Here is a 24,022-nt window from a genome sequence, read left to right on the forward strand (position 1 = left end):
TAGACAAGAAAAGGATCAGGCAGGGATTCATTATTAATTTGAAATGAATGCTCTCTCATACTAACTGCTATCACTGGCTTAGCCATTGCAATACACAAAAGCAGGGTGTACTTTGAGGTCATATCTCTCTGCGCTGTTTTTTGTCCTTAAAGAACTTGCAGTGCGAGGTCCTTGAAAGTTGGAACGCAGCCTACATCCTTTGTGGTGAAATAGCCCTTCTGAAGTTAAGGATTTCAAGTTTAGTGTTGACAAAGGACCTATCTAAGCTACTGACCTATCTACCTAAGCTCTGAAATGTTTTGGAAGGACATAGCAGGAACCCAAGGAATGCATCAAGGGCTGTGTGGGCTGACAATGGAAAGGCAATTTGACATCACAACACAGGTGAAATTATCAAACACCGGGTTATGATGTATAAGTATGTTTTTTAATGGCAAAAATGCTAGATCAATGTAAAGTGTCGCAGGTTTATGCAATTGTTACAAGCAGATGACCTGTAATAAGCAGATATCATCAGCAATTCACAGCTGATTTTAATAATACAAGAATTAACCTGCTGTAATGTTTTGTTTTGTTTTTCCCTGCAAAGCAACTAAGTAAAGAACATGGTAATGCAACCCACTTGCCAGAATAAATGTTGGCAATGTACATTTCTACAAACCACGGATATGTTGAAACTTCTTTATGGTGCAACTTAATGTTTCTTTAGGTTCATTTTTTAGTTTTATGTTGTGACAACACTGTGCTTATGGGTCTAGTTAGGTTTAGGCACAATTACCACTCGGTTAGGGTTCAGAAGAGATCATGTTTCGGCTTACCTCGTTATGTCACCACAAAGAACATCCCAGAGAGCAGAATATAATGTTAGCAGTTGACGTTTAATAGCTGCGTAATTCCATGATTTGATAGCCTGCACCGTGCACTTTTTAAAATCAAAGACATATTCTTCTTCTGTGCTCAAAGACAAAAGTTGCATGTCACCGCGAGAGGCTACAAAGTGAGTGAATATCATCTGGCGCTGTGCTCTCACCCCGGTGGTGTTAACAAGACATGAGGAATGGCTGTGAAAGGTCAGCGTGAGGGCAAGTCTGGACGGAGACTGTACTCCATTTCCAGCACCGCATAATGAAGCAAACAACTGTTAAATGTATACCTTCCATGCAGTGGAGTTCATTTTAGGACTGGTTGTATTGCTTTAATTCTGCGTATGTGTGTGCATAACACATAATGTCATCTGCGTGTACACAGTTTTTTGCAATAAAGGACATCACATACCAGAGAAAATCTTCTGTATATTATCTAGTTTACCTAGATATCTGGCTCTTGTTATTCAGCTCTGCGCCAATATGGATCTTGTTAATCGCTTTGACAAACATCGCATCTCCAGTGTGCCACAAATCAAAGCAGGATACAGTCGTAGCTCCATCACTGGGGCCTAATCTGAATGTATCAGCTGGTGTCAACTCAGGGACAGAAAATCCATATGCCTTCTGTGTGTGTAGTTTGCTGTATTGCAAATAGCCAGATATTGTTATGTCCTGCGTGTGACACAGGGTAGCGTTGACCAATTTCCTAACAAAGCCAGCTGCTCTGAGGTTAAAAAAAAAAAACACACAAAAAAAAAACAAGCCTGGTAGACAATATTAGCTTCAAAGTAGAGCATATATTACAATGAATATGTAGACCATCGTTTAATACGCTTACAGGAATAAGCATCTTAACGCTAGTGAGTGAAAATCCATTTAAACCAACTCTGAAACAGACTGATTAGAAATCACAGTTTACAAGCATTTAATCCCCTCCAACTACTAAATTCAGGACAGATTCATTTTATGGAAAGACATCCCAAGAAGCACTCACTTTTTACCACACAGGGCTACGATTTCATGCATAATCTCATACATCAGATATAAGTACCTGTTCTGTTTGAATGGGAGTGGTGGACATGGGGTTTTCAATGGACCATTACTGCCACCTAGTGTATTTGTTGAGTAACTGCTTGCAGGCCTGAGGATACAGCACTGACAAGACACATCCACTCTGCCATTTTATATTGTTTCTTGATTGAAAGTTGAGGGAGGGAGGAAGATATGGGTCAATAAATTGTAGAAACAAACTGAAAATTGCTCTTGTCTTCCAAAACAACAAGCCAAGGCACAATCCATCTGAGCTGCAAGTGGGTGAAGACCGCTTGGCAGATCTCAGTATAGATTTGAGGAGCATACTGTAATGTGCAGGTGTGTGGCGCTGACACGCATCACGTGCAGGTGAATCACGGTGAAGTTTGCTGTTTCAGTGCACCAGAGCTGATTCTTAAACTTAAGGAAAACTAAAAAAGCTTAAATAGTTGTATTTTCTGAAAAATGTGATTAAAAGGATCATTTTGAAATAACATTTCTGTTATGCAGCTTCTGGTAAATTCTGAAACGGTTGCAAATGACAGGAAAAGAGTCTTTGTGTCACTTCAATGATGTTGTTGTTTAAATAATCTAGGGAACAACTAAGATGTTCTCTGGCTTTTACTCAAGTTTGCAGGCAGATTTAGTTTGACTGACTGAATTAGATCATAACTGTCCTTTTTCCCTGCAGTCTTTAGATACTTGAGCCTGTATTTGTCCACCCAATGAAGTTTGCCTCCATGTTAGAAGCTTAATGGATGAATTAATGGATGAACAAATGAATGAATGACCTCTGCTGGCCAGCAGAGGGAGATGGTCATGTATACCGTGAAACATGTCATGGCATTCAAACCTCCAGGGGACAATCTCCAGAGAGAGGCTGCTACGTGAAGCTTATAGTCCCACCCAGCTCAACTTAAAAACTGTAGGAAACGAACGAATCCTCAACCATTATTAGCACAATGTACATATATAGACATTCAGCCAGTGAATGGCCCAGTGGAGTGACGTGTTAGACAAAAATGTGACTTTCTTAAATTAATCTCACACTTCCAGCACCTTTGCTTTCAGTAGTGGAAATCAGAGCATTTTTGTTTTAAACTTGATTAGGTAATTAAGGGTGATGATGTGAAGCGTTTTAACATTTACATGGACTTTTTTCTTAATCTCACACCACATTGAGCCGTTTCTGTAGCAGTAGGGTGTTAACCAGCCGGCTCTTCGTCCCAGAAGAAATGTAAAATTAATGATGCAGCATTCAATTCTTTTGCCAATGTGCTGAGCTTTACACGTGTATTTCTGCTATGGAAATATTTCAGAGGTGTTGGTAGTTGTTTTTTTCATCTTGAGAATGAGATTCCACTTGAATTGTAATGAATATAACCCCTTTCAACAAACTTCAATGAGGTCTACACTTGTTAGTTTATACACTGTTACGTGTTGACTCATTTTAATACAGGACAGTTGTACAGGAATCAGTGATGAAATGTAATTAAAGTACATTAACTTTTTTTTTTTACTTTAAGTACTGTGGTTAAAAAGTATTTTCATTTTTGCAACGCATCCACCCCTACATTTTAGAGACAAATACTCTACACTACATTTATTTGATAACCTTAGTTTCAAGTTACTTTGCAGATTGCACGCTGCATCATCACCAGAGTGGGTGCAGAGTTAAGTTAATTTATTAATCACAATTGGATTTTTTTTTTTTTTATAAAAAAAATGCTTAAAATGGAATCTGATAATTGATATTTAAACATGTTAATAATTTTGCTTTTATTTGTACTTTTGATACTAAAGCACATTTAACATCAGACGTTTACTTAAGTTCCACTCCTGTCTGTGACTTTAACTTTTACCCAACTAATATTTTAACACAAAATCTTCCTACAAAGTCAGTTCTAAAGTGTGACTTTTACTTAAAAGTAAATAAATAATGAAGTCAACTTTTATTCATACAGATGGCTGCTATACAGTAAGTTATGAAGTTAAACATTCTAAAAGTGCTACACAGTTTACAAAAACAAATGAAAAGAGCATTTGAATAGATTGTGATTAAAAGAAAGAAATGAGATTTAAAACACTCCCCAGTTGGTTGATTTGACGCCTAGAGGAGGTTCAGGAGTTTCTGTCTTTATTTCTTCAGTTATTTACATTTCTTGTGATTACATACAAAGCACTGAATGCCCAAATTGTATTTTAGAGACATGGACTGTCTTACACCCAGTGTTTTGCTTCAAATCCTCTTGTATTTTGATAATCACACCTAAACATCCACCTTTACAGTTAACACAGAAAAACACGGTAATAAAGACCAGCTTTATTTTGTCCTCTTACAATAGCTAGACACATAAAAGGCTTTTTCCAACGAAATGGATACAAGTGAAAATCATTTCTGAGCTGTAAAATGTTGTAAAACAAACACCGCATCACACATTTTTGCAATCATCGTTTCAGCAAAATGAGTTTCCCCCTCAACATCTCCCCACAGAGCTGTTGCTAACAGGAATGAAAAAGTGCCTCGCTGAGATTGTTGCAGCATGTTTTTTTTTTTTAAATGTCACACACAGTTCTACAGTATCATTTTCTAGTAATAAGTGATGTTTAGTGGAGTGGAGCGAAAAGCATTTCTGCCAACGTGTGTGTTTTCTTTTTGTAAAATATGAAAAGGATGGAATGAAATCTCTTCATTAGCAAATTAATAAGATACGTCCTAATGGGAAGACACGTGCAATGGTGACAAAACTGAAGCATACCCAAAAATCAGATGTCTTTTCATCCAGAATGTCAGTAGAAATTGCCTGAGATAAAGAACATCATATGAAACAATTTCACATGAAACAGAAGAGTGTAGTAAATAAAAAGATTTTGTTTAAAGGTACGTTATCCAGTTACTTGAGAAGCTTTGGATATCTTTTGTGAAAGAAGAATTGTTTCTCGCGGGGAAAGTGACAATGTTGTTAAGAGGGGATGAAACTAAATGTTTAAATTCAGTTACAATATTACTTCCACGACAGATAAACAACTATGATACAGTAAAATCAGACTTAGACTCTTAAGACTAGTGTTAAACTTGTCACCGCAATTATATCTGTAATGTACCAGCACTTCTAGCAATAATTTCTCATAGAGATGAATAATTAGCTCTGTTGTAACCACCACTTAAATCATAAGTGACCTGAGGTATGGAGCAGTCTGTGAAGAAGTTCGGGAAGGCCAAAGTGCACAGTGTGTGGTCCTCTACGGGCCCAGCGGCCTCAGAGGGACAGTAGACAGGAGGCTGGGCCGGGCCCGAACGCAGGCTCCCTCCTAGTTTCTTGGAGGCTCCTGAGCAGCTAGTCCAGGGCTCCGAGTAGAGGAGACCACTGACTAAATGGGGAGAATCGTAGGAAGCAGGATCCAGGCCTCCCATCTCTGGCGGCATCCGGAGGGGCATGCTTTGACAAATGTCCTGGTCACTGACCATGTTGCTGTAATCAGGCCCCAGGAGCTCAAAGAACTCTGCAGCCTCAGGATTGCCCCGTTCCAAGTCCTTCAGCGTCATCCCAGATGTGGAGCTGACTTTGGAGCAGTTGGCAGGCTCAGTGAAAAAAGAGGGGGGCAGATTGCGATGCCTCAGGGGTGGTTTCTTGGCTTTTTCACCCCTTATATCCTTCACAGGGCTGAAGAGGGCTGCCAAGCTCTTGCTCTGTAAGTTGGCCTGGAACCCATCTCGTTTAGGTAGAGTTTTGCTCTGCAAAGGGCTGGGCTGAGCCAGGGGGGAACCCTGTCTTTTAACTGGGGCCTCTGCTACGTTCCCTGGTGTTATAATGCCAGTACACCTCTTGATCTGCTTCTGTAGATACTTCCGGTGGTTGACTTTCCTCTTAGATTTCACTGGCTTGTCCAGAGCCAGCTTGATATTGCTGGAGGCTGAGTCTATGAAGCTCAGCAAGTCCCTAGTGGTCTCTTTGTAGTCGTCATCATTTTCTGCCTCACCAAGGAGACTCCCGTCCAGACTTTTCTCCACGTCGTACTCCATCACAGAGCCGGGGAAGCAGAAATTCATGAACTGAGGGTTCATGATTGCAGTCTGAACAGCCATAACTCTGTTGGGCCCAGTGGCTACACCTGTGGCATCCGCTGTGATCGCTGAACCAAAAGTTTCTTCAGCGCTTCATGTCTTTTCCTTTTTTCCCTCTGACAAACACTTGGTCCTGATGCTGCTCATGAAGATCCTGTAAACATTCCAGAGTAGAAGTGAAAGGCTCTGAGGAAAGCAAGGAGATCTTTCAGGGGGCCGGACTAATGATGTCAGAACATCAAAGAGGAGGGGCGAAGAGACCGCAGGACTTAACTCTTTGCTTGTGCCCGACCACCTGCATCCAAGAGGGATTTGTCTGAAATTCCCTGCTGAGTTGAAGACAATAACCTCCGTCAGAACTCTCCCCCTCTAGTTTAACTGTTTGTGTGTGCTCTGAACCAAAAAGCGCTCTGGTGAAAGTGGAGGTTATTACTGTAACAGTGAGCAGAAAGCCTTTAAAATCCTGATGGATGGGGTGTTTTTGCTGGGCAGAATCAAAAATGACTTAATTTAACTCAAAACAAAGTTTCCGGTTTTGATTATCTAAAAAACAAAAAAGTTTAATTAAACATCCCACAAAAATCCTCAGCTAATCGATTCCAAAATTAAAGTTATCCCTGCAAAACATTTCAACAATTTCTTCAGTCATAATGCCTGCTTGTGCATTTCCTGTTCAAATTACCAAAAAGAAGTTAACTTGTAAACCTATTACTGTTCATTTAGGCACTGAAACAAACCCGACTCCACAGTAGTGAGAAAGGCTTCTTTTCTGTGGGAAACTCTTTGTGCCCAAACAGATGCCACTATTTGGGAGAATCTTCCCAACTGCTTGCTTGTGTCTTAATCTGCTCATGGCAAAAGTTGATTTCTAGTGCATTCCCAGGCCAGTGGGAATTTCTGCCCTGGCCTGACAACTATTATGGGCTGCCTTTGACATAAAGCCCTACAGGGTCTAAATAGCCTCTATTCTTCGCCCGGCAGTGAAAGGGAGCTTTGTGCCAGAGATTCATTAAATTGCACCTCACAGCCCCTTCGTAAAATGGGTCTCAATAATGAACAGTCGATTTAACTAGAAAAGCTGCCGGAGCTGTTAAATTAAAGGGGAATAAAGTGCAGTTCAGGCTCACTGTGCCAGAAGAAATGTTGACCTTAAGAAATCCTGGGTATGAAACTTCTGTTGTAAACAATAACGTATTTACAGGAAGTTTCTTGGCCAGCAGTGAATACAATGGAGGATGTGTCCAAGAGCCAGATTGTTGCCAGCACTTATCCCAATTTAAGTGGAATTTCAAGTGAATTCTGAGTGAATGGACTGTTACACATAATTTAACCATACATTAAAAATGTGTTATTATATATATGTATATATATAGTATTCACTGCATCACATTAAACTTTATTTTATTATTCTTATTCTAGGTTAAAAGATGCTGCAGCTTAATAAGACTCTTGTAAAAGTGGATGTTGAGGTGAGGCAGAGAATTATTTAAGAGCTATAAGGATGGAAAAACTCTGAAGCAGCGAGGCACTGAGGCCGTTAAAAAAAAAAAAAAATCTTTCTTATGTTAATTCCTGGGGAGAAAGGGGGACAGTGAAACTGATAGCACTGATCTAATTATCTGTGGCCCGACACAAGTCTGTGTGACTGAAAAGAAATGCAGAGGAACTCAAATCTATGAGCAGCAAATGGTAACAAAACAAAGAATATCTTTCTGTTTATACAGCTGGCGATGACCTGGGAACAAGAATTCATGTGGGGAAAGCGCACGGACTTTGAATATTAAGTTCAGCTCACCTGGCGTTAAAGCCGAGCATTTATTTGTAAATTCTAAATGTTTCGGTTCCTTAGAGTGAAGGAGGAAAACGGAGGTCAGCTGGAGCCGTATCACAACATCTCATGAATTCAGTGGAGGAGTGCTGAGCTCGTAACGCCTGCCCGAACTGATTTTGCTTCCCTCTCTTTGCTAGCAGCACAATTTTGGCAATGTGACATCATCGCAGTCGTGGCAGCCATACCCCCCCCCCCCCCCCCCCCTCTTTTTTTTTTTTCCAGTCAAGGAGCTTTGGCTTTTGTGCTGGTGGGTCATTCACATCACAGAGGCTGACGCACAGATCCCGGAAACAAGTTTCTATTGTTGCATAAAGGCTGTGAGGGCGAGAGGGGATGGGCTACGGAAGACCAGCTTGGAAATAAAAATATATGAACTGGGAGCAAAACTGAGGAGGTTTCGACTCATTTCCACTCTCAAGACATTAAATACCAGGTTAATTGTTTTTCCGGAGTTGTTTTTTTTTAATTCTTATAATGGACCAGTGTTTGTTTTAGCATTAATCACCGAGGTCAAACTATTGATTCAACCTTCAGATGCTCATTATGTTTGGACATTTGGGGAATTTCAATTTTGGGAAAATCATTAGTAATCTGCTGTGCCTCCTCCCCCACAGCCAGTTAGCCGTTAAGTACACAGATCCATATTGTTAAGTTATTGTTAAACGTTACCACCACGCCTTCTGTCCCGGAGAATTTACTTATTCAGCAGCACCCAACCCCAAAGGAGCAGGGTGCTCAGTGCAACGTGATGTGACACACACAGGCTTAATCTCTTCCTACTAGTGTGTGGTCCCTGTCTGAGCAGGGACATACTCAGGGTTTGGGGTCGAGCGAATACTAATAACACCTTTGATTGATGGCCAGTGTCAGAGACTTAGAAAAGGCTGGCGAAATTAATGACCTCTCAAAGTCCTGAGAAAAGTTTAAGGACGGCATTTAGTGGCTGGGACCCTGTCCTCCCCCATGTTTAGCTATGTTTCTTTCTACTGGGGGGTGTCTGAAATCCAGTCAAGCCTGTGACAAAATGTTGGGAAAGTCGGGCTTTGTGTCTCCTGGTAGAAAATCAACCCACAGGCGTGTCATGTCAGGAACTTTTGCTTTAAAGAAAAAAAAAAAAAAGAGGTGGGAGAAAATGAATTGGCCAAAATGGTTCAAAGAGAGTGAAAAAAGTGTTTCCATTGCCAGTCTAAGTGTTTCTGTCTTAGTATTTTCATGGCATGTGGATCGTTTTGCTGATATTTCATACAAAAAAATGAAAAAGAAAAGAAAAAAAACTGTGACTTCATGGTGAACTACAAAAGACTTCTCGGTCCCTGCCGACTCCTGCGTCCACTCACCGCTTCACTCTTAACCTTCCATCAACTCTTCTCAACCTCTCCGGCACCCCCAGGAGTTGTATTAATAATATTACTGGCAGGGGGGAACAAACCAGGTCTATGGGCTGCCTTGGTGCCGCAATTTAGAGCTTTAATGGCAGCCAGTGAATGAATGCGTGCCAGGGGGAATCCCACAGGTTGGTCCACAGGGGTGAGGTCAGCAGGCGTAGCTGCAATAACCTCCCACCACTCGCTTTATTGGCCTCCTCCGATTGGGTTTTTATTAAATCTCAAGCACATGCAATTGTTCCTGCTAGGGGGAAGTAACTTAAAAGCCTCTCTTAGACGTGACAAAGCGCCTGTTCAGCGGAGCAGCAGCACACCCATGTGCGATTAAAAGACAATTAGAAAGATTATATGATGATATTATTTGTAGCTTTTTAACCAGTTTCACTGGAAGGAGAGTTTCTTGGGAATTTAAAAACATGAACAGAAAACTTAAGAAGCGACAAAGCCACTGTTCTTCTGGAACAAATCAAGTTTAATATCAAAGGCAGTGCAGTGGACATTTTCTAAAAATTGGATATTTGGTGCCAAACTTTTCTCCTGAGTTATTTGAGTGCTAAGAAGGTTTTACAGCAACATGACAACAATGGCTAATCAACGAGGAAAAAAACCAAGAAAACTTGAGGAGTGTCAATTTGTAATGAAGAAACTAAATGACAGACATGATATTTAAAGATGTGAATAACTATGAATGCGTCCCTGATTGTTATAATGACTGAAATAAGAAAACACGAGCCTGGAGGCAGAGAGGCCTTCATGGTTTCTGGCAAACTTTACATGAGGGATTAAAACAAAGATATTTTTTACCAGCGTTTACATGACAAACAGATCACACTTTTGCTCATAATACAGTACCACTCTGTCTCAAAGTCCTCGGAAACCTATAGTCTGGCTTCAAAGAATGGAGTGCTTGATTGGGTCGAAGAAATTGTAGTTTGATTCTCCAGCATGGAACACAGCAACACTCTGAAGTGATTACCCTCATTGTAATAATATCAAAAGAAATCTTGAAAATTTTAAATTGAAATTTAGGACTTTAAAACACTGAGCAGGGACAAACTTTGGCATATCGACGGAGAAAGCACCCTGTGAAAAACAATGTGATGCTAATTAAAGCTATACAATCCTCAACAATGTGGATGTCCCGGTTGCATGACATTAGAGGGTTGATGCGGTTCCAGGTGTCGTTTTAGCCTGATGGATCCACTCTCGAAAATACTTCACCTCTAACGCCCGGGCTGCGCGGACTGATGGTGTGTCGCGGTCGTTGCTGTAGCGCAGGTCCAAGTGGTGAGCTCCGTCAGGAATCATGATGGAAACAAGAGAATCTGTTATATTGTACGTCACTCCACCAGCTGACCACGGATCCAGGCCTCCGTTACTGAAATACAACAGAAGAGACAGCGGGCACTGAAAATATACGATAAGATACTTAAATGTACGACATATTAGTGTGTTCAATTAGGACGTGTTGTGTCGCCAGAACTTCATTGGTTAATCTACTGCTAAGAAGTCACAATTCAAAGAATGCGAATGAATGTGAAGGCTGTGAAAACACATGTGAGCTCATTCAAGCATTCAAGCAATTCTATTTTATTACAAACGGCAAGTGATATTCATGCCTGGAACTTTACGATAAAAACAAAGCAAACGACATCAAGTAAAGACTTAAGAGGAGTAAAGACACACAACGTTCACAGAAAATAAGTGACTTAACTTTCAGTAGTTTGCCGTTTCTATTGTTTATAATACTAGTTATAATAATACACTACTTGGAATACTCATAACAGATGTGAATGATTCAAAATCTGTGAAAAAATGTAATAATAAATTAAAAGAACTTTTCAGACATTGCAACTGAGTTGCTTTGAATTTCACATATTGCATTTTCGAAATGTCAGAACTCCTCAAAGCTTGAGAAAAAGCTGCTAATTGGTATTCAGCCTAATAGAACCGAACTTAATGTGTTTGCGACTGAGCTACATCGGAGTCAGTGATTTTTCATTAAAGTTTCACATACTTGTTTACCTCCTGTGGCTATGCTGACGGTTAGTCTTAATGTGTCTGCAATAAAAGAACTTGAGCTGCTCTCACTGCACTAGACAAACCCAGAGAAACATGAGGAAATGTTCTGACTGAGTCTGGTATTTTACAAGCGGTGTTTACCTGAAGATGATGTTGCTGTGAGAGGCGATGTCCTTCCCCCCGTAGACCGTGCCTGCCCACTCTGCTCGTGGCCTGACACCAAACAAGGCGTTACATCCATCAGAGAAGGCCTGGAAGTTCCACTCCTCAGGTTCAAACATGTCCTGGACCCCATCTGTGCACATGGGCATCACCATCTCTGTGCAGGCCTGGAGATGAGGGATTGAACACGTATTCAGTCTGACAGGTAAAGCTGCCCACTGACACATCTGCGCAGCGATTCATTCAGGATGACAAGACTGATCGCCCTGCGCTCTGTGCTACTGCACCTGGTAATACCAGCCGAGGAAACCGAGGCTGCCGGTCGCTGTCTGAGATGTGTTGAGACAGGAGGAGCTTCCCGTGTAGTTGTAGTAGACCTTCGCTGCTTGGGAGACGCCGTGCAGCAGCTGGCGGTCAGACACAGCGGAATCGAAAGCGAGATACTTGCACACCTCCTGGAAAACAGAACACAATAACTTATAGTTTAGACAAACTGTCAAAGATCTTAACAGATTCATTCGGGTTTCAGTGTCACAATTTAAATTCTTAATTGAAAATAGATCGAAATGAGCATTTGATTTCAATAATCGGAATCAATAGCAGGATCTGTGATTCTCCCAGTACTTTTTTTAATTCTCCTTCCCTTGCCCACATCTCTTGTGAGCATCTGCTGCAGGCCAGATGAAAACAAAACTTGATGTTGTTGTTGATGTCATGTCTTTTTAAAGAGGAATTCGAACATTTAGAAAATAAATATAGTTAACAGGGAACAAAACCAATTAAGACTTTATAGTCTAACTAAAGCATAGTAGTCAGCGTTGACTGCAACTTCTGTATAGAAAATATCATAGAATTGCGACGTTAAGTCCAAAGTCAAATTAAGTTGTGAGTCCGAAGAGTGATGACATCCCTATTTAATAACATTAAAGAGTAAAATTAAACACATCCAACTCTCTTCTGTCCATGTTGTTTACAAGTCTGGCGATTGCTTTCTTGTGGCCCGTAAAGTGTTTTTCCACATAAAAAGTGGTGGCGCCTGATTTGCATAAGAAATTCCCTGGACTGAACTTGAATTTATTGCTCTAATCTTGGCACGAGAGGGGGAAAAAAAAAAACGTCCATTTACTTAAAGCCAGGGATCTAAGTGATTTAAATGCAAAGGTTCTGCTCTCCTTACCACTGTTTTGTTTGACAGCGGTTGATTTCTCAGATTTAATAGCGTGGATGATAAATATTTGCGTTTCAGCTTTTGTTTAATTTCGCTGCGTGTTGTTATGGTTGCAGCAGCGGAGTTGGCTGTTGTTCTGTCTTCTTTGTGAGGCACAGAAACTGGGCTTTCTTGTTTAGAGGTTGGAGGGGAGCTGCGCCTAGTGTGGAGTCTGTTACTAAGGCTTTTGTCTGCAGGCCGGGGAGGAGTTGGTGGTCGATGGATGAGGAGGGCCACAGACATGTCCAACTAAAGATTTATACCGTGAAAAAAAAAACACTGCAATTGCTCCAAAGCATCTTCTCCTTACTTTTCAGATAGGATTAGGCTTATACATTCATCTCTGCCAACAGATTTCCCTCCTCTAAGCCCTCAATACCCCGTTCTCACACTCACTCAGATAATCACATTAGCTTTGTCATTAAAAAAGCTCCTCTTTGCACCCACTGCCTAAACCGCTTAAACCACCCATAGGGGTCGCATACATTAAAGGCAAAAACTCAAAGTGACCATTTAGTGTTTATTTCACCTAAGATGATGCTCCTGCCTCTATTCAGTGGCTAGGGGGATAAACAATTAAGCAAAGAAAAAAATGTATCACACTAGTAAAATTTTCAGCGTGAGACTGCTGGATGGGGCGCTCGCAGGGGTGTTGAAGAACCAAACAGAGTCGGGGGTCAACAGCAGAGCTTGGTTTATGCACGTGACATGCCAAGGTGACTGTTGGAATACACTGCGCCCCAGTCAATCAGCCTTTAAAAAAAACCAAACAGCCGCTGTACTGTCATAAGCTCTTTTACATAAAAACACAGGAGGTTCTGTAATGTTAACTACAAGAGTGTTTTTTTCCATTAGCCATATAAAATGATTGCAGTTTTTTTTTTTTTTTTTTTTTTTTTTGGGGAAAGTTATGCAATTTTATTTCCACATCGAGTGTCGACTGAAGTATTTGTAACAGTCTCATTCAAATGAGAGTGGCGGAGCTTTGTTTTAATGGCCTCATGAGCTGCTCTGGGCAAATGTCCTCTTTCTGTGGTGCCATGTGAGCGTCCTAAGAGGAACACCTCAGAGATCTGACGGAGTGTGCAAATGAATGGACCATTGGTACGAGGGAAGAAAAGAATGGTGGCTTACTTGTAGCTGCTCATCTAAAGAATACTTAAAAATCTAAAAAGAAACTAGATCCTTATGAATATTAATGAAGCTAATTGACAGCTGTTGTAAACAAAAGCTTGGAAGACCACAACAAACACTTGGAACACAATCGGCCGAATCCCACATTCATTTCAATTAAGGACATGCTGTCGGGCCAAATTAGGCGCTTAACCAAAGACAAACAAAATTTACAGTTGCATTTTTGAAGTGAACCTTTGAAGTTTAACTAGAACTTAAAATGTATTTCAACTTTTTGGTCCATGCTATAAAGCAACGACTGTCAGATCCAGTTTTCTGAATACTGTTTGGAATCTTTTTTACAGTTTCTTCGTGTACCTGGATCGGCCAGCGAGGAAGTGGCTGAAGAAAGTTTGCTTCGTAGGGGTAGTCCACCATCGCCAGATTCACCCACGTCTCCTGAAGCCAGTTCTTGAAGCCGAGGGCATCAATCTTGTTTTTAAGAGGAGTGCACAGACTGAATTCCTCTGAGAGCCACTGAAGACCAGATGCTTGTCGAAAGAGAGTAAAAAATTGATTGTCATCACACTGTTGGTTCTTTTTTCATGTGAAATGCGCTGCTATAAACCCATGGTTATTTTATTAGCATTGAGCAACTACAGCTCCTATGGGTCTTCATAGGTGTGATAAAAAAAATTAATAAGAAAAAAAACATATGAAAGCTTTTGCTGCTAAATGCTAATAAAATCACCCCTTAAAGTTGTTCTTATGAATAACTTATACATGTGATTTACAGCATTAGTGAATGATTTCATGCTAATTACAGCTTCTAAACCATTCTACGAGGTACCTATTACTGACGGTGTGATAGGAATAAAAATTACCACCGAGTTCAATAAGCTTATTCCTACGGTTTAGGACAGTGATAATGGAAAAGGTACCAGGGGATCCTGTGAAAGCACACTTTCTTATTCAGATCAGAGCAGAATACTAAATAATTGAGAATCTGAGACATGCAAGTTGTAAATTTTATGGATCCACATATTCTGTCACTATTGGAGAGGCTCCAGACTTTATATCGAAATTGCACTACAAGGTTAAATAACAACGGTCTGGTTATCGGCTTGAGTAGACAGTTAATCAAATTCAGTTATGGACGATAAGGACACACATTAAATAAAAATACATTCTTAAAAATCAAGTCAGCCAGTTGCGACATTATATTAGTAAGAAAATATATCTTCTACTACTTAAAAAAATACAATCGGGATCAGAGACCTTGAGAGAAATCTTCACTGGACTTCTCCAATCACTACATTCCCTTTCAGTTTCTCATAGAATCAAAATACGAATTAGATTGTTTGTCCATAAATCACTGAACGCTTTAGCTCTCAGATCTCCAGACCCAGTGCAAACCTCCCACACCTCTCAGGTTAGCTGCTTCTGAATAACTGGCTGTTCCCAGACTCAAAACTAATCATGGTGAAGCTGCCGTTAGCTCCCATGCTGCTCAGATCTGGAACAAATTGCCAGAAGAGCTGAGACCTGAGACAATGCTGACTTACTTTTATAAACAAGCAGAATAACCTTCCTGTTTAAATTAGAAATTCCTTTCAATCCAATTTTTTATTTGAATTGTTTTCATTCTGGGTGTTTTGTTTGTTTTACTGTGCTTGCTGCTTTTGCTTGCTTTCTTTTATTGTTTTTATTCTATGTGCTTTTGGCTGCTTGTTATTTTGTAATCATTTGTTTCTGGTGTTTATGCCTGCGTACTCCGTAAAGCATTTTGGTTGCCCTGGATAAGAAATGTGCTATACAAGTACAACATTCTGAATAATTTGAAAAAGTCCTATAATATGACAGATAGGATAAATAAACCCATCGTGACTGGAAGACTCACCAGTGGAAGAGACATTTTTAATAGCATTCCACGACTTTCTGATGCTTGCATCACAGTTATATCCACTTTTGGCAAAGTCCTGTGTTACTATTTTGTAGAAGTCTCCACATGGCACCATACCAGGGAACTGCCATATTGGTGCTGAGGCTGCCAGAGCTCTGAAATACAATAAGAAGCAAACCTATTTATATATTTTCCTCAACATGACACAAGCTGCACATCCATTTTCATGGGCAATCTTAATACAATTTGTGTATTAAAACAAAACACATTTGCCGGGGCAGCGTAGTGATTACAAAGACGGTAAAGACACCAATGGTCCACTGATTAAAATTCTGAAACCGGCTCATTCTCCCCCGAGCAAACGTCCATAGCCAGTGTAAGATTCATCCTGTTGGCACAAATGAATGTTCCGTTTTTTATTATTTTTATCCGCTGACAGGAGGTACTGAAGCCAAAACTTCGGGAACAAAAACACTGAGCAAGCACTCTGTCCAAAAAAAAGCTGAATTTCAAAGCGAGGATAATTTCCTCGTTTGTCTCTTCGGTGTTCTTTGGTGTGAAGCGATCACAGATCACGAAAATGTTAAGTTGCACAACACTGTACTCTTCTGTAATCTTTGGGGAAATTAAACCTGAAGCTCGCACACAGCTGCACTCATCTCTTACCCAACAACTATATTGGGGTATTTCATCCTGAACCAGGCAGAGAGCATCCCTCCATAGGAACCTCCGATGGCGATAACAGGGCTGTGCTGAGCTCCGGGTACAGTGCTCTTCAGGTTCTGGATCAGCACTGCAAAATCTGCCAGGGCCTGCTCAGAGGTCAGGTAGTTCAGGTGTTTGCTGTCCTGCAAAAAAAATGACAAGTGTTATTGAAAAAAAAATAAATGTAGACTATCTGATAAAACATGTAATCAAACATAATCAGACATAGACAAAATCTGAATCCTCACTTACACTGTAAGAGTCTGGTCCAAATGGCAGCGACTCTCCATAGTAACGATGTTCTGCAAAAACCAGCATGGCGCCCAACTCCTCCGCAATTTCCCACATGAAGCCCTGCAGAGAAAAACAATGGCAGGTGTTGAATTAGACTGATGATTATGTGCGGTGTAAATACAAGGTAACAGCAGCTGGGGTATTTACTGTATTGTTGCAGAACCAGGTGATGTCGCCTTCATTCCCAGTGTAGAACAGAACCGGTCCTCCAGGATGCTGCCAGTGTTTGTCAGCCACGAGGTATCGCTGTTTGAAGGTGCCATCCTCGAGGAATCCAAAGTGATCAATCTGAAACACATAAGAAGAGGGAGAAACACAGTTAATGGTTAGGTTCGGTTTGCTTTATTTGCACTCGTAGAAGAGGACAAAGCAAACGACGCCTACCTAGACAAACATGATGAAACATAATAAAAGTACTTAATCAAGACCGACAGAAAAATAAATAACCTCAAGAAACAAGGTCATTCTGAATAAAAGGAAGTAAATAGATGTTGTTTCTACAGCGTCGGGGCAAATATTGTTCGAACTTTTGAGTGATGGCTGCTGGAACAAGCAGAGAGAAGAAGCTCCAAAATTCACTGTTACAAACAGTAAAAATAGTCGGCACAGTGCATATACATCTTTAAGAAAGTATTTCACTGCTGGAGAAGATGGCGCTTGCATAAAACTGGACTGTCTGTACAGTAGAAATATGCAAATATCCTCACAATTGGTTCTGCATGACCGGGGAAAACAAAGAAAATGAGCCGTGTCCATTTGCTCAAAAAGTAGAAAAACCTACAACAACCCGAATGCACTGCAACCACACCAGATGAATAACAGAACAGATTTACAGAAGTTTAATTCATGCCACGGTTTAAATGGGTTGAAAGGTTATTTGTCTTTCTCCATTAAGCACAACACATATTTTTTCTGAAAGAAGGTGCCATGGTGGTCCACCGGAAGCAAGAGCGACTTCCCCTCTCTGTGGCGGCTGGCTCGTGACAGACTTTTTTTCCGGCAAACGAGTGGGGGTTTACCAGTTCATTCGCACATAATGTCAACACTGTGCAGATACAAAGCTGGTTGAAAATCAGCAACGTTTCCCTTCGAATGTGTTCGACAATAAAGGGGCAAAATGTCTAAATGTTCGGATCTCTAAGTTCTGACAATCCGCTGCACAGTCGTCGCACTCGTTGACACAGAAACCTGAAGTGGAAGCAATTTATTAGCGTTCAGACTGTCTCATTTGAGACGATGTGGTCCCGTCATTTAGGCTTTCCCCGAGCTGGGTGTGATCGGTGGATACCTGGCCTGGTGCCAACTATGGCGTTGTGAAATGACAGTCCCGAGGTTGGATTCAGGGTAATTAGCCCCAATTTGTATTAAAAAAAAGTTGGAGCCAGTTACAGGGATGCCACATTAGTTCCACTGTAGATGAGCTCTGATCCTTTCATCAAACCTCAGGGATTCTTCCCCCTTTCAACTATATTTCCTGTAGTCTTCATTAAACAAAAGGCAGAGAGAAACCGACAACTTCACAGAGAAGACTACCCCATGAGGCTTCTTCTGAGTTGTCCGACCCTTGAAACAGTCCCAACACTTAATACAAAATGTTTTTGTTTTGTTTCGTCCCCCTCCTCGCTCACTTCCCTCCTCAGCGGACACAAAGGAGGCAGCAATTTTATGAGCCAATGACAGCGAAAAGATTCTGGGGCCTCAATGTGTTCATTCAAGCTCCGACTCCTCAGAGCTTGGCAGGGCTTTTAAGTGTGAGGGGAACATGAGACAGTTTAAAGGAAAAGTTCAGCAGTTCGGCAACAGAAGGTTTCAGTGGTATCGGCCATCCAAAGTGTAATGATGTGATTTTGTGAAAAAGGAATTAAAGGAGCTTTATGTCAAATAATTTGTTGGGTTTATTAGTAATTCTTTATTTAAACCAGGAATTTCAAAGAAGAAGAAGAAGAAGAAGATGTCTGATTTGGGGGATGATATCTCAATTATTAAAGGTCATATTCTCATCTTTTTTTTCCCTGTACTCTCTAATATAAAAGCCTGAACTTAAGAATTAACATTTATAACATTAAATACATCAAGTGCTTCACTAAAAAGGAGCCCTGGTGAACACTGTATCACTTGCACCCACTCAGTATGCAAATCACAAAACCGATGAAGATTGGTTTCATAACTTATCCACACACTGATGCGCAGTGCCACCATGTGGTTACTGCAGGCAGCACCACGAGCAGCTTGCCCCAATTAAAATTCAATTCACATACTGTACAACTACTGAACCAGTACTTTAACTATTCTACAGGAAAATAGACTGCATCTGCTGCGTTACAGTCCAGCAAATAGAGACATGAGGGAGGCAACCGAAGCACAAGCTCCAGTAAACTACAACAGATCATTCAGGAGGATGCTCAAGGACACTTCCCATTCATTGTCTGGAGGCAAACTGCAGTCAAGAGGATTTCCTGTGGACAACTGCTGGATCACTCTGGATCGCTTTCCTCACAGCAGCTCGTCCCACGGGGAGTGTGGAAAGGGCTGCGTGATTGATGCGTCTTTTGTTTTAACCGCAGACTTGCTACTGGCACTGAGAAGTGGATCACAGGGACTTTACTTGTTGTATTTGTTGAGAAGACGCGGACTTTTTGTCATTGATTGGCTCAAAAAACCCCACATCAGACAAGACAATGGGAGTCAGAAACGGGAGGAAATGGTTTTTATCTTCTTGTCAGCGTGGCTGATTAGGCAGGATGGCGTGGGTCGGACCAGGTGTGGAGCATTGTCCCCTGATCGGAACACTCTTTACTGCACACACACTATTCACCGGATGTAAAGATAATTAAACCAACAGTTATCTCGATTTTTGATGAATGTGAAGTTCATTTTCTTGATGAATCGATTGAATTTCTGGTCCATAAAACATCCTGAAATATGACTAACAGTCTGAAATACGAAGACATCATATTGAATCTAAAGTAACACAAGGAAAAGTAGCAAATGATCTCATTTTTTTACATTTTTGCTAAATAAATGACTTAAAATTTGATTAATCAATTATCAAAGCAGCCATAATGACATATAGGTGCAAAACTATGGAAATATAGAGAAAGAATCTGTTGCAGTCTATTTAATTCAAGAGTTAAATTCTCATTGATCCTGAGATTGTATGCCCGAACATTATCTACTTATATAAATAAACCAGTTAATGGAGCACCTTAATGTCTGTAATTAACATCTGTCAAAGTTATTTCTTTTTGGGTTAAGTAAGGGTTATTTAAGTCCATGTTCTTCGATCCTGGTCCTCAGGATCCACTGCCCTGCATCTTTTAGATGTTTCGCTGCCTAAACACAGCTGATTCAAATGAATGAGTTGTGATCAGGATTCAACAGAGCTCGATAACGAGCTGATCATTTGAATCAGGTGTGTTGGGGCCGGGAATCCTCTAAAACATCCACTGAAAAATATTAACATAAACAAATAAACACTAGTTTCTATTACACAGGTACTAGTTATTTGTCTCTCCTCTTTGAATACTGCAGGTAAGACTGGGAGGGACTTCAATTCATCTGAATTGATTTCACAAGAAAAACAACTTGGGACCAAATGACTTGAGTCACATGTTTTTTTTCTAAAATATGAACAATGCGGCTAAGTTTACCTTCACATGATGATTGCAGCAATACGTGAGTAGTCAGACTGGGGGTCAGTCTTGTATGAGTCACATTCACAAGTCACTAAATGTGAAGCTGCGTTGTGCCCCGCTGCACACGCTCAGCATGCAATCTGATTCTCCGTGAAGTAACAGTAAATGGAAAATGTAAAGGCTGAATGAAGATCTCTTAAAAACACCCCTGAGGTAAAGTGTTTCACATCCACTGGGCCCCGGAGACCTTTTTAGGCAGCCAGCCAGCTCTGCTGGCAGGAACAGAGCCACTTGTGCTGGTTTTCCCTTCACTACAGGAAGCGAGAGGGAAACACCTATTGTCTGCAGACACAACACATCAACAACTTAAACTGACCTAAGTGCATTTTATATCATAGAAAGAGCAAGTGGTGCAGATATGAGTAAACAGCAAACAATGAAGCCAAGTGATGTAGAGGTGAACAAAGAGGTGAGCAAATTATAATGAGCCAGAAATTAATCACATAAAACAGAAACATTGTTTATGTTGCTGTCATAGCGACATCAGACTACATTATTTTACATTACAAGATCTTTCAGGAAAAATAAAGTGATCAACTTAATCATTACAATCACAACTCTTCCACTGGTGCTGCAACCATCAGTTAAATAATGGATTAGTTGCTCAAAAGGAAATTAGGAGTTTCTGATATTCGATTAATAACTTAAGTCATTTTTAAAGGGACACTACGTAGTTTTCAAACTCAGAAATGTAAAACTTACAATACAATTGCGGTAAAAATACAAAGTGAGAAATATTCTTTTATATTTTTTAAGTTTCTGTAACTTAAAAAACAAGCTGTTCTTGGGGTGAAATAAGGTCCCAAGAACAGTTTGAAGCAAGAAAGGTGGCAGGGTCCGCCACATATAAACAAAGTAAAGCAGTATGAAATTGTGTCACCCTTTGTTCATTTAGTTCATCAGTCATGAATAGAGTTTGTTTATTCAGCTTTATCATGTGTTCTTGGATGTTTATTTTGCTTAACCATTAAAAATCATTCACTCAAGATCTTTGTCTTCTGATTAAAATGTCTTCCACAAAACTACAAAGTGTGCATTTAAAGTATATGTAAAAACTGTCACTGGCTCAAGCTTCTTAGATGTAGTTTTATAGCCTTGTTTTTATTATTATTATTCATCGTATCAAATTACATGATTTCTGGTTTTGGGATGTTGGTTGGACAAAAGATACAATCTGAAGTCACTTTGGTGTGACATTTTATGACTGAACTATTTGCTAACCATCATTAGCTGCAGCCTTATCTTCTACAGCTCTAAATTCAGCCACTGTCAGGCCGAAATCAAACATATAAAAGTGAAGTGAAAGAGAAAGAAGCAAAAGAGGAAGGAACCATTATAAAAACAGATTTTTGTATAGACAACCTTGGAGCTGAAACGTAGCTAGAAAGATTTTAAACTCACCTTCTGGTCAAAATAAAATGTTTCATAGGTGATGGGGGGGTCCCTGGAGGAAGGTAGTCCACCAAGTCTGGTGAAAAGTTGGGATTTAAGGGCGATCACGTGCAAACAGCCGAGACACAACATCAGGCTGCAGATAGCTGCAGCTCTGCCCAAAACCTCCATCCTGACTCCAGCCTTCACTGCTGCTACTGTCAAACACACGACTCACAACTAAGTGGTCCTCAGCACATGACAGTCAGGTCGCCTGGTCTCCCTCTCTCTCTGCTGGCGATGCGAGGAAGAGACCTGTCCCGTAAAAACAGAGGAAGTGAAATCGCTTGTCAGCAGATCAGAGAGGCGTCGTCATCCAGCGTGTGACTTAAATGTAGCAGCAGAGTGCAGGCTGCTGCACTGGAAACATCAGGATCAACGTCCACACAACATTTTAACAACTTTAACTTCAGGCTAGCCTAGCCGGCTAGCAGCGAGCTGGCAGCAGACGGTTCACACTATAAATAGAGTCGCAAGGGTTGATGGGAGTCTGAGATGAAGGCTGCATGTGCATGTTGTTGTTACGCTCGCAGCAAACAAACTGTCTCACAAAGCAGACATGATTACATGTGTCGATTAACTGCGATCAATCCAGCCGTGGTTCTTGTTTGCTTGGTCAAATCAGCCGCACCTTTTTTCCAGTGCGCAAATGCACTGATATTTACGGTAATCGTGGGTCAGACTGCAGTCTCACAATCGGACCCATGAAACATTCGGTACTTTTACAGTCATTATTCCCGGTAATAAACTGAAGTTATCACCTAGGCATCCTTCCGGATTTCAAAGTAAAGGACGACGTGAGGGAAAAAAAATATATATATTAACATAAGTAGTCCAAGATTCATATGTTGCTGAACTTTGTACTTCCTAGACTGTTTGCATGATTAATATTAAGTACATTTACTGCTCTTTGTCAAAATCCTGACCAGATCACAAGAATAAGTATATTTCGCCCCAACTTTGATGTGGAATAAAAAACGTATATTCCATAATTAGTCCAAGATTCATATACTGCTGAACTTAGTTCTTTCTAGACTACTTGCATGAATAATATGAAATACTTTTACTGTGTACTTTTCGAGTAATACTTTGTCAAAGTCCTTAAATAATGATATTGAAAACTTTGTTTATTTTACACTAATAAATAATTTAATTATTTTGTTAATGCTGATATTTATTGAACAATTAGTTAAATGCAACATTACTATTTTACGTGACACTTGTGGTCTGTCTGTAAAAGAGAGAGACAAATTGTCCAACAGCCATGGATATTAGACTGACCCTCAGTCGCAGGGGCTGTTCTAGGGGGGGGCCAACAGGGGCCAGTGCCCCCGTAACTCCAAGTCTGGACCCCCCTGTGGCCCCCCTAACAGGGAGTCTGCATCAATTATACAATGATAGATTTCTTGCAATGATTTTGTTTAGAAGGGAAAGGCAGAAATAAAGTGTATCAGCAGTTTACTACCCAATCAAAATTGCTGAAATTGTAAACACTATTTTGTCTGAATGAGGGATTTATCTTTTTTTCTCGGGTTCTATGTGCCCCCTAACAAAAAAGCCGCCCCCAACCTGGCCCCCCTATTAAAACTGATCTAGAACCGCCGCTGCTCAGTCGTACTCATTAACTACAAAATACTTATTGAAAACAAAGATGGGGAACATTAATATTTTAGAGGAGTTTCTACCTCCTGCTCGCATTGTGAGTGACAGGAGATCCTTAATGGAGGAAGGACAGCGAATTCAGACAACTGGTCCTGTTTGTTCTCCTCCAGACATTAACTTTGGAATTTAACACGGGAGCTGCTGATGGTAGGTGGTGGGCGCTCTTGCTGCTTGAAGTCCATACAGCCGAGAGCGTGAGTGTGTTTGCGAGCAGCACCACACTTCCTATTGATCTGATAGAAAACATTTGACAACACCAGGCTTGTAAAATAAGTTTTCCCACATGAAAATGAGACTCCCCTATTCCTGTCCCCAAAGCACCACCAGCAGCGAAGCATTTTTAAATGGTTTTATTCAAAACGCACATCTTGTACAAAATCAACTGTGCTGGCAAACTGGGACAACAGAGGACAGCTCCCTGGACAACCTGCCGTCACAAACACACCTGCAACCAATCACACACACACACACACTTATTCAAGGAGAGACAAGCGTATACAGAAATGTTTATACGACATAAGGCATCGTAACACTACATCACAGAAGGACAGAAACCAAGTTACTTCTGTTTTTTTGGTCTTTTCAGTATTCTCTGAGCAGACACCTCACCTCTCCTCTGTCACTGATGCTCTGTGGATGGATGGATCA

At 40.7% G+C, this 24,022-nt stretch overlaps 2 protein-coding genes across 2 annotated transcripts; both read right to left on the minus strand.

Moving 5' to 3' along the window:
• Positions 1-4,018: 4,018 nt before the first annotated feature.
• Positions 4,019-6,280, minus strand: fam181b (family with sequence similarity 181 member B). Its single transcript, XM_030439428.1, is given in 4 exon segments — positions 4,019-6,057; positions 6,059-6,159; positions 6,162-6,232; positions 6,234-6,280. Coding segments are annotated over 4 exon segments (1,236 nt in total). The 5' UTR covers positions 6,266-6,280; the 3' UTR covers positions 4,019-5,025.
• Positions 6,281-9,631: 3,351 nt separating this feature from the next.
• prcp (prolylcarboxypeptidase (angiotensinase C)) lies at positions 9,632-22,356 on the minus strand. Its single transcript, XM_030407777.1, has 9 exons — positions 21,683-22,356; positions 16,734-16,874; positions 16,545-16,646; positions 16,254-16,435; positions 15,585-15,742; positions 14,063-14,235; positions 11,652-11,819; positions 11,344-11,531; positions 9,632-10,558 (listed from the first exon to the last, which is right to left on the minus strand). Exons 1-9 carry the CDS (start codon positions 21,842-21,844, stop codon positions 10,336-10,338), a joined length of 1,497 nt encoding a protein of 498 aa, XP_030263637.1. The 5' UTR covers positions 21,845-22,356; the 3' UTR covers positions 9,632-10,335.
• Between the last annotated feature and the right edge of the window lie 1,666 nt (positions 22,357-24,022).

Source organism: Sparus aurata, chromosome 2 (genome assembly GCF_900880675.1).
Source record: "Sparus aurata chromosome 2, fSpaAur1.1, whole genome shotgun sequence".
Lineage (NCBI taxonomy): Eukaryota > Metazoa > Chordata > Actinopteri > Spariformes > Sparidae > Sparus > Sparus aurata.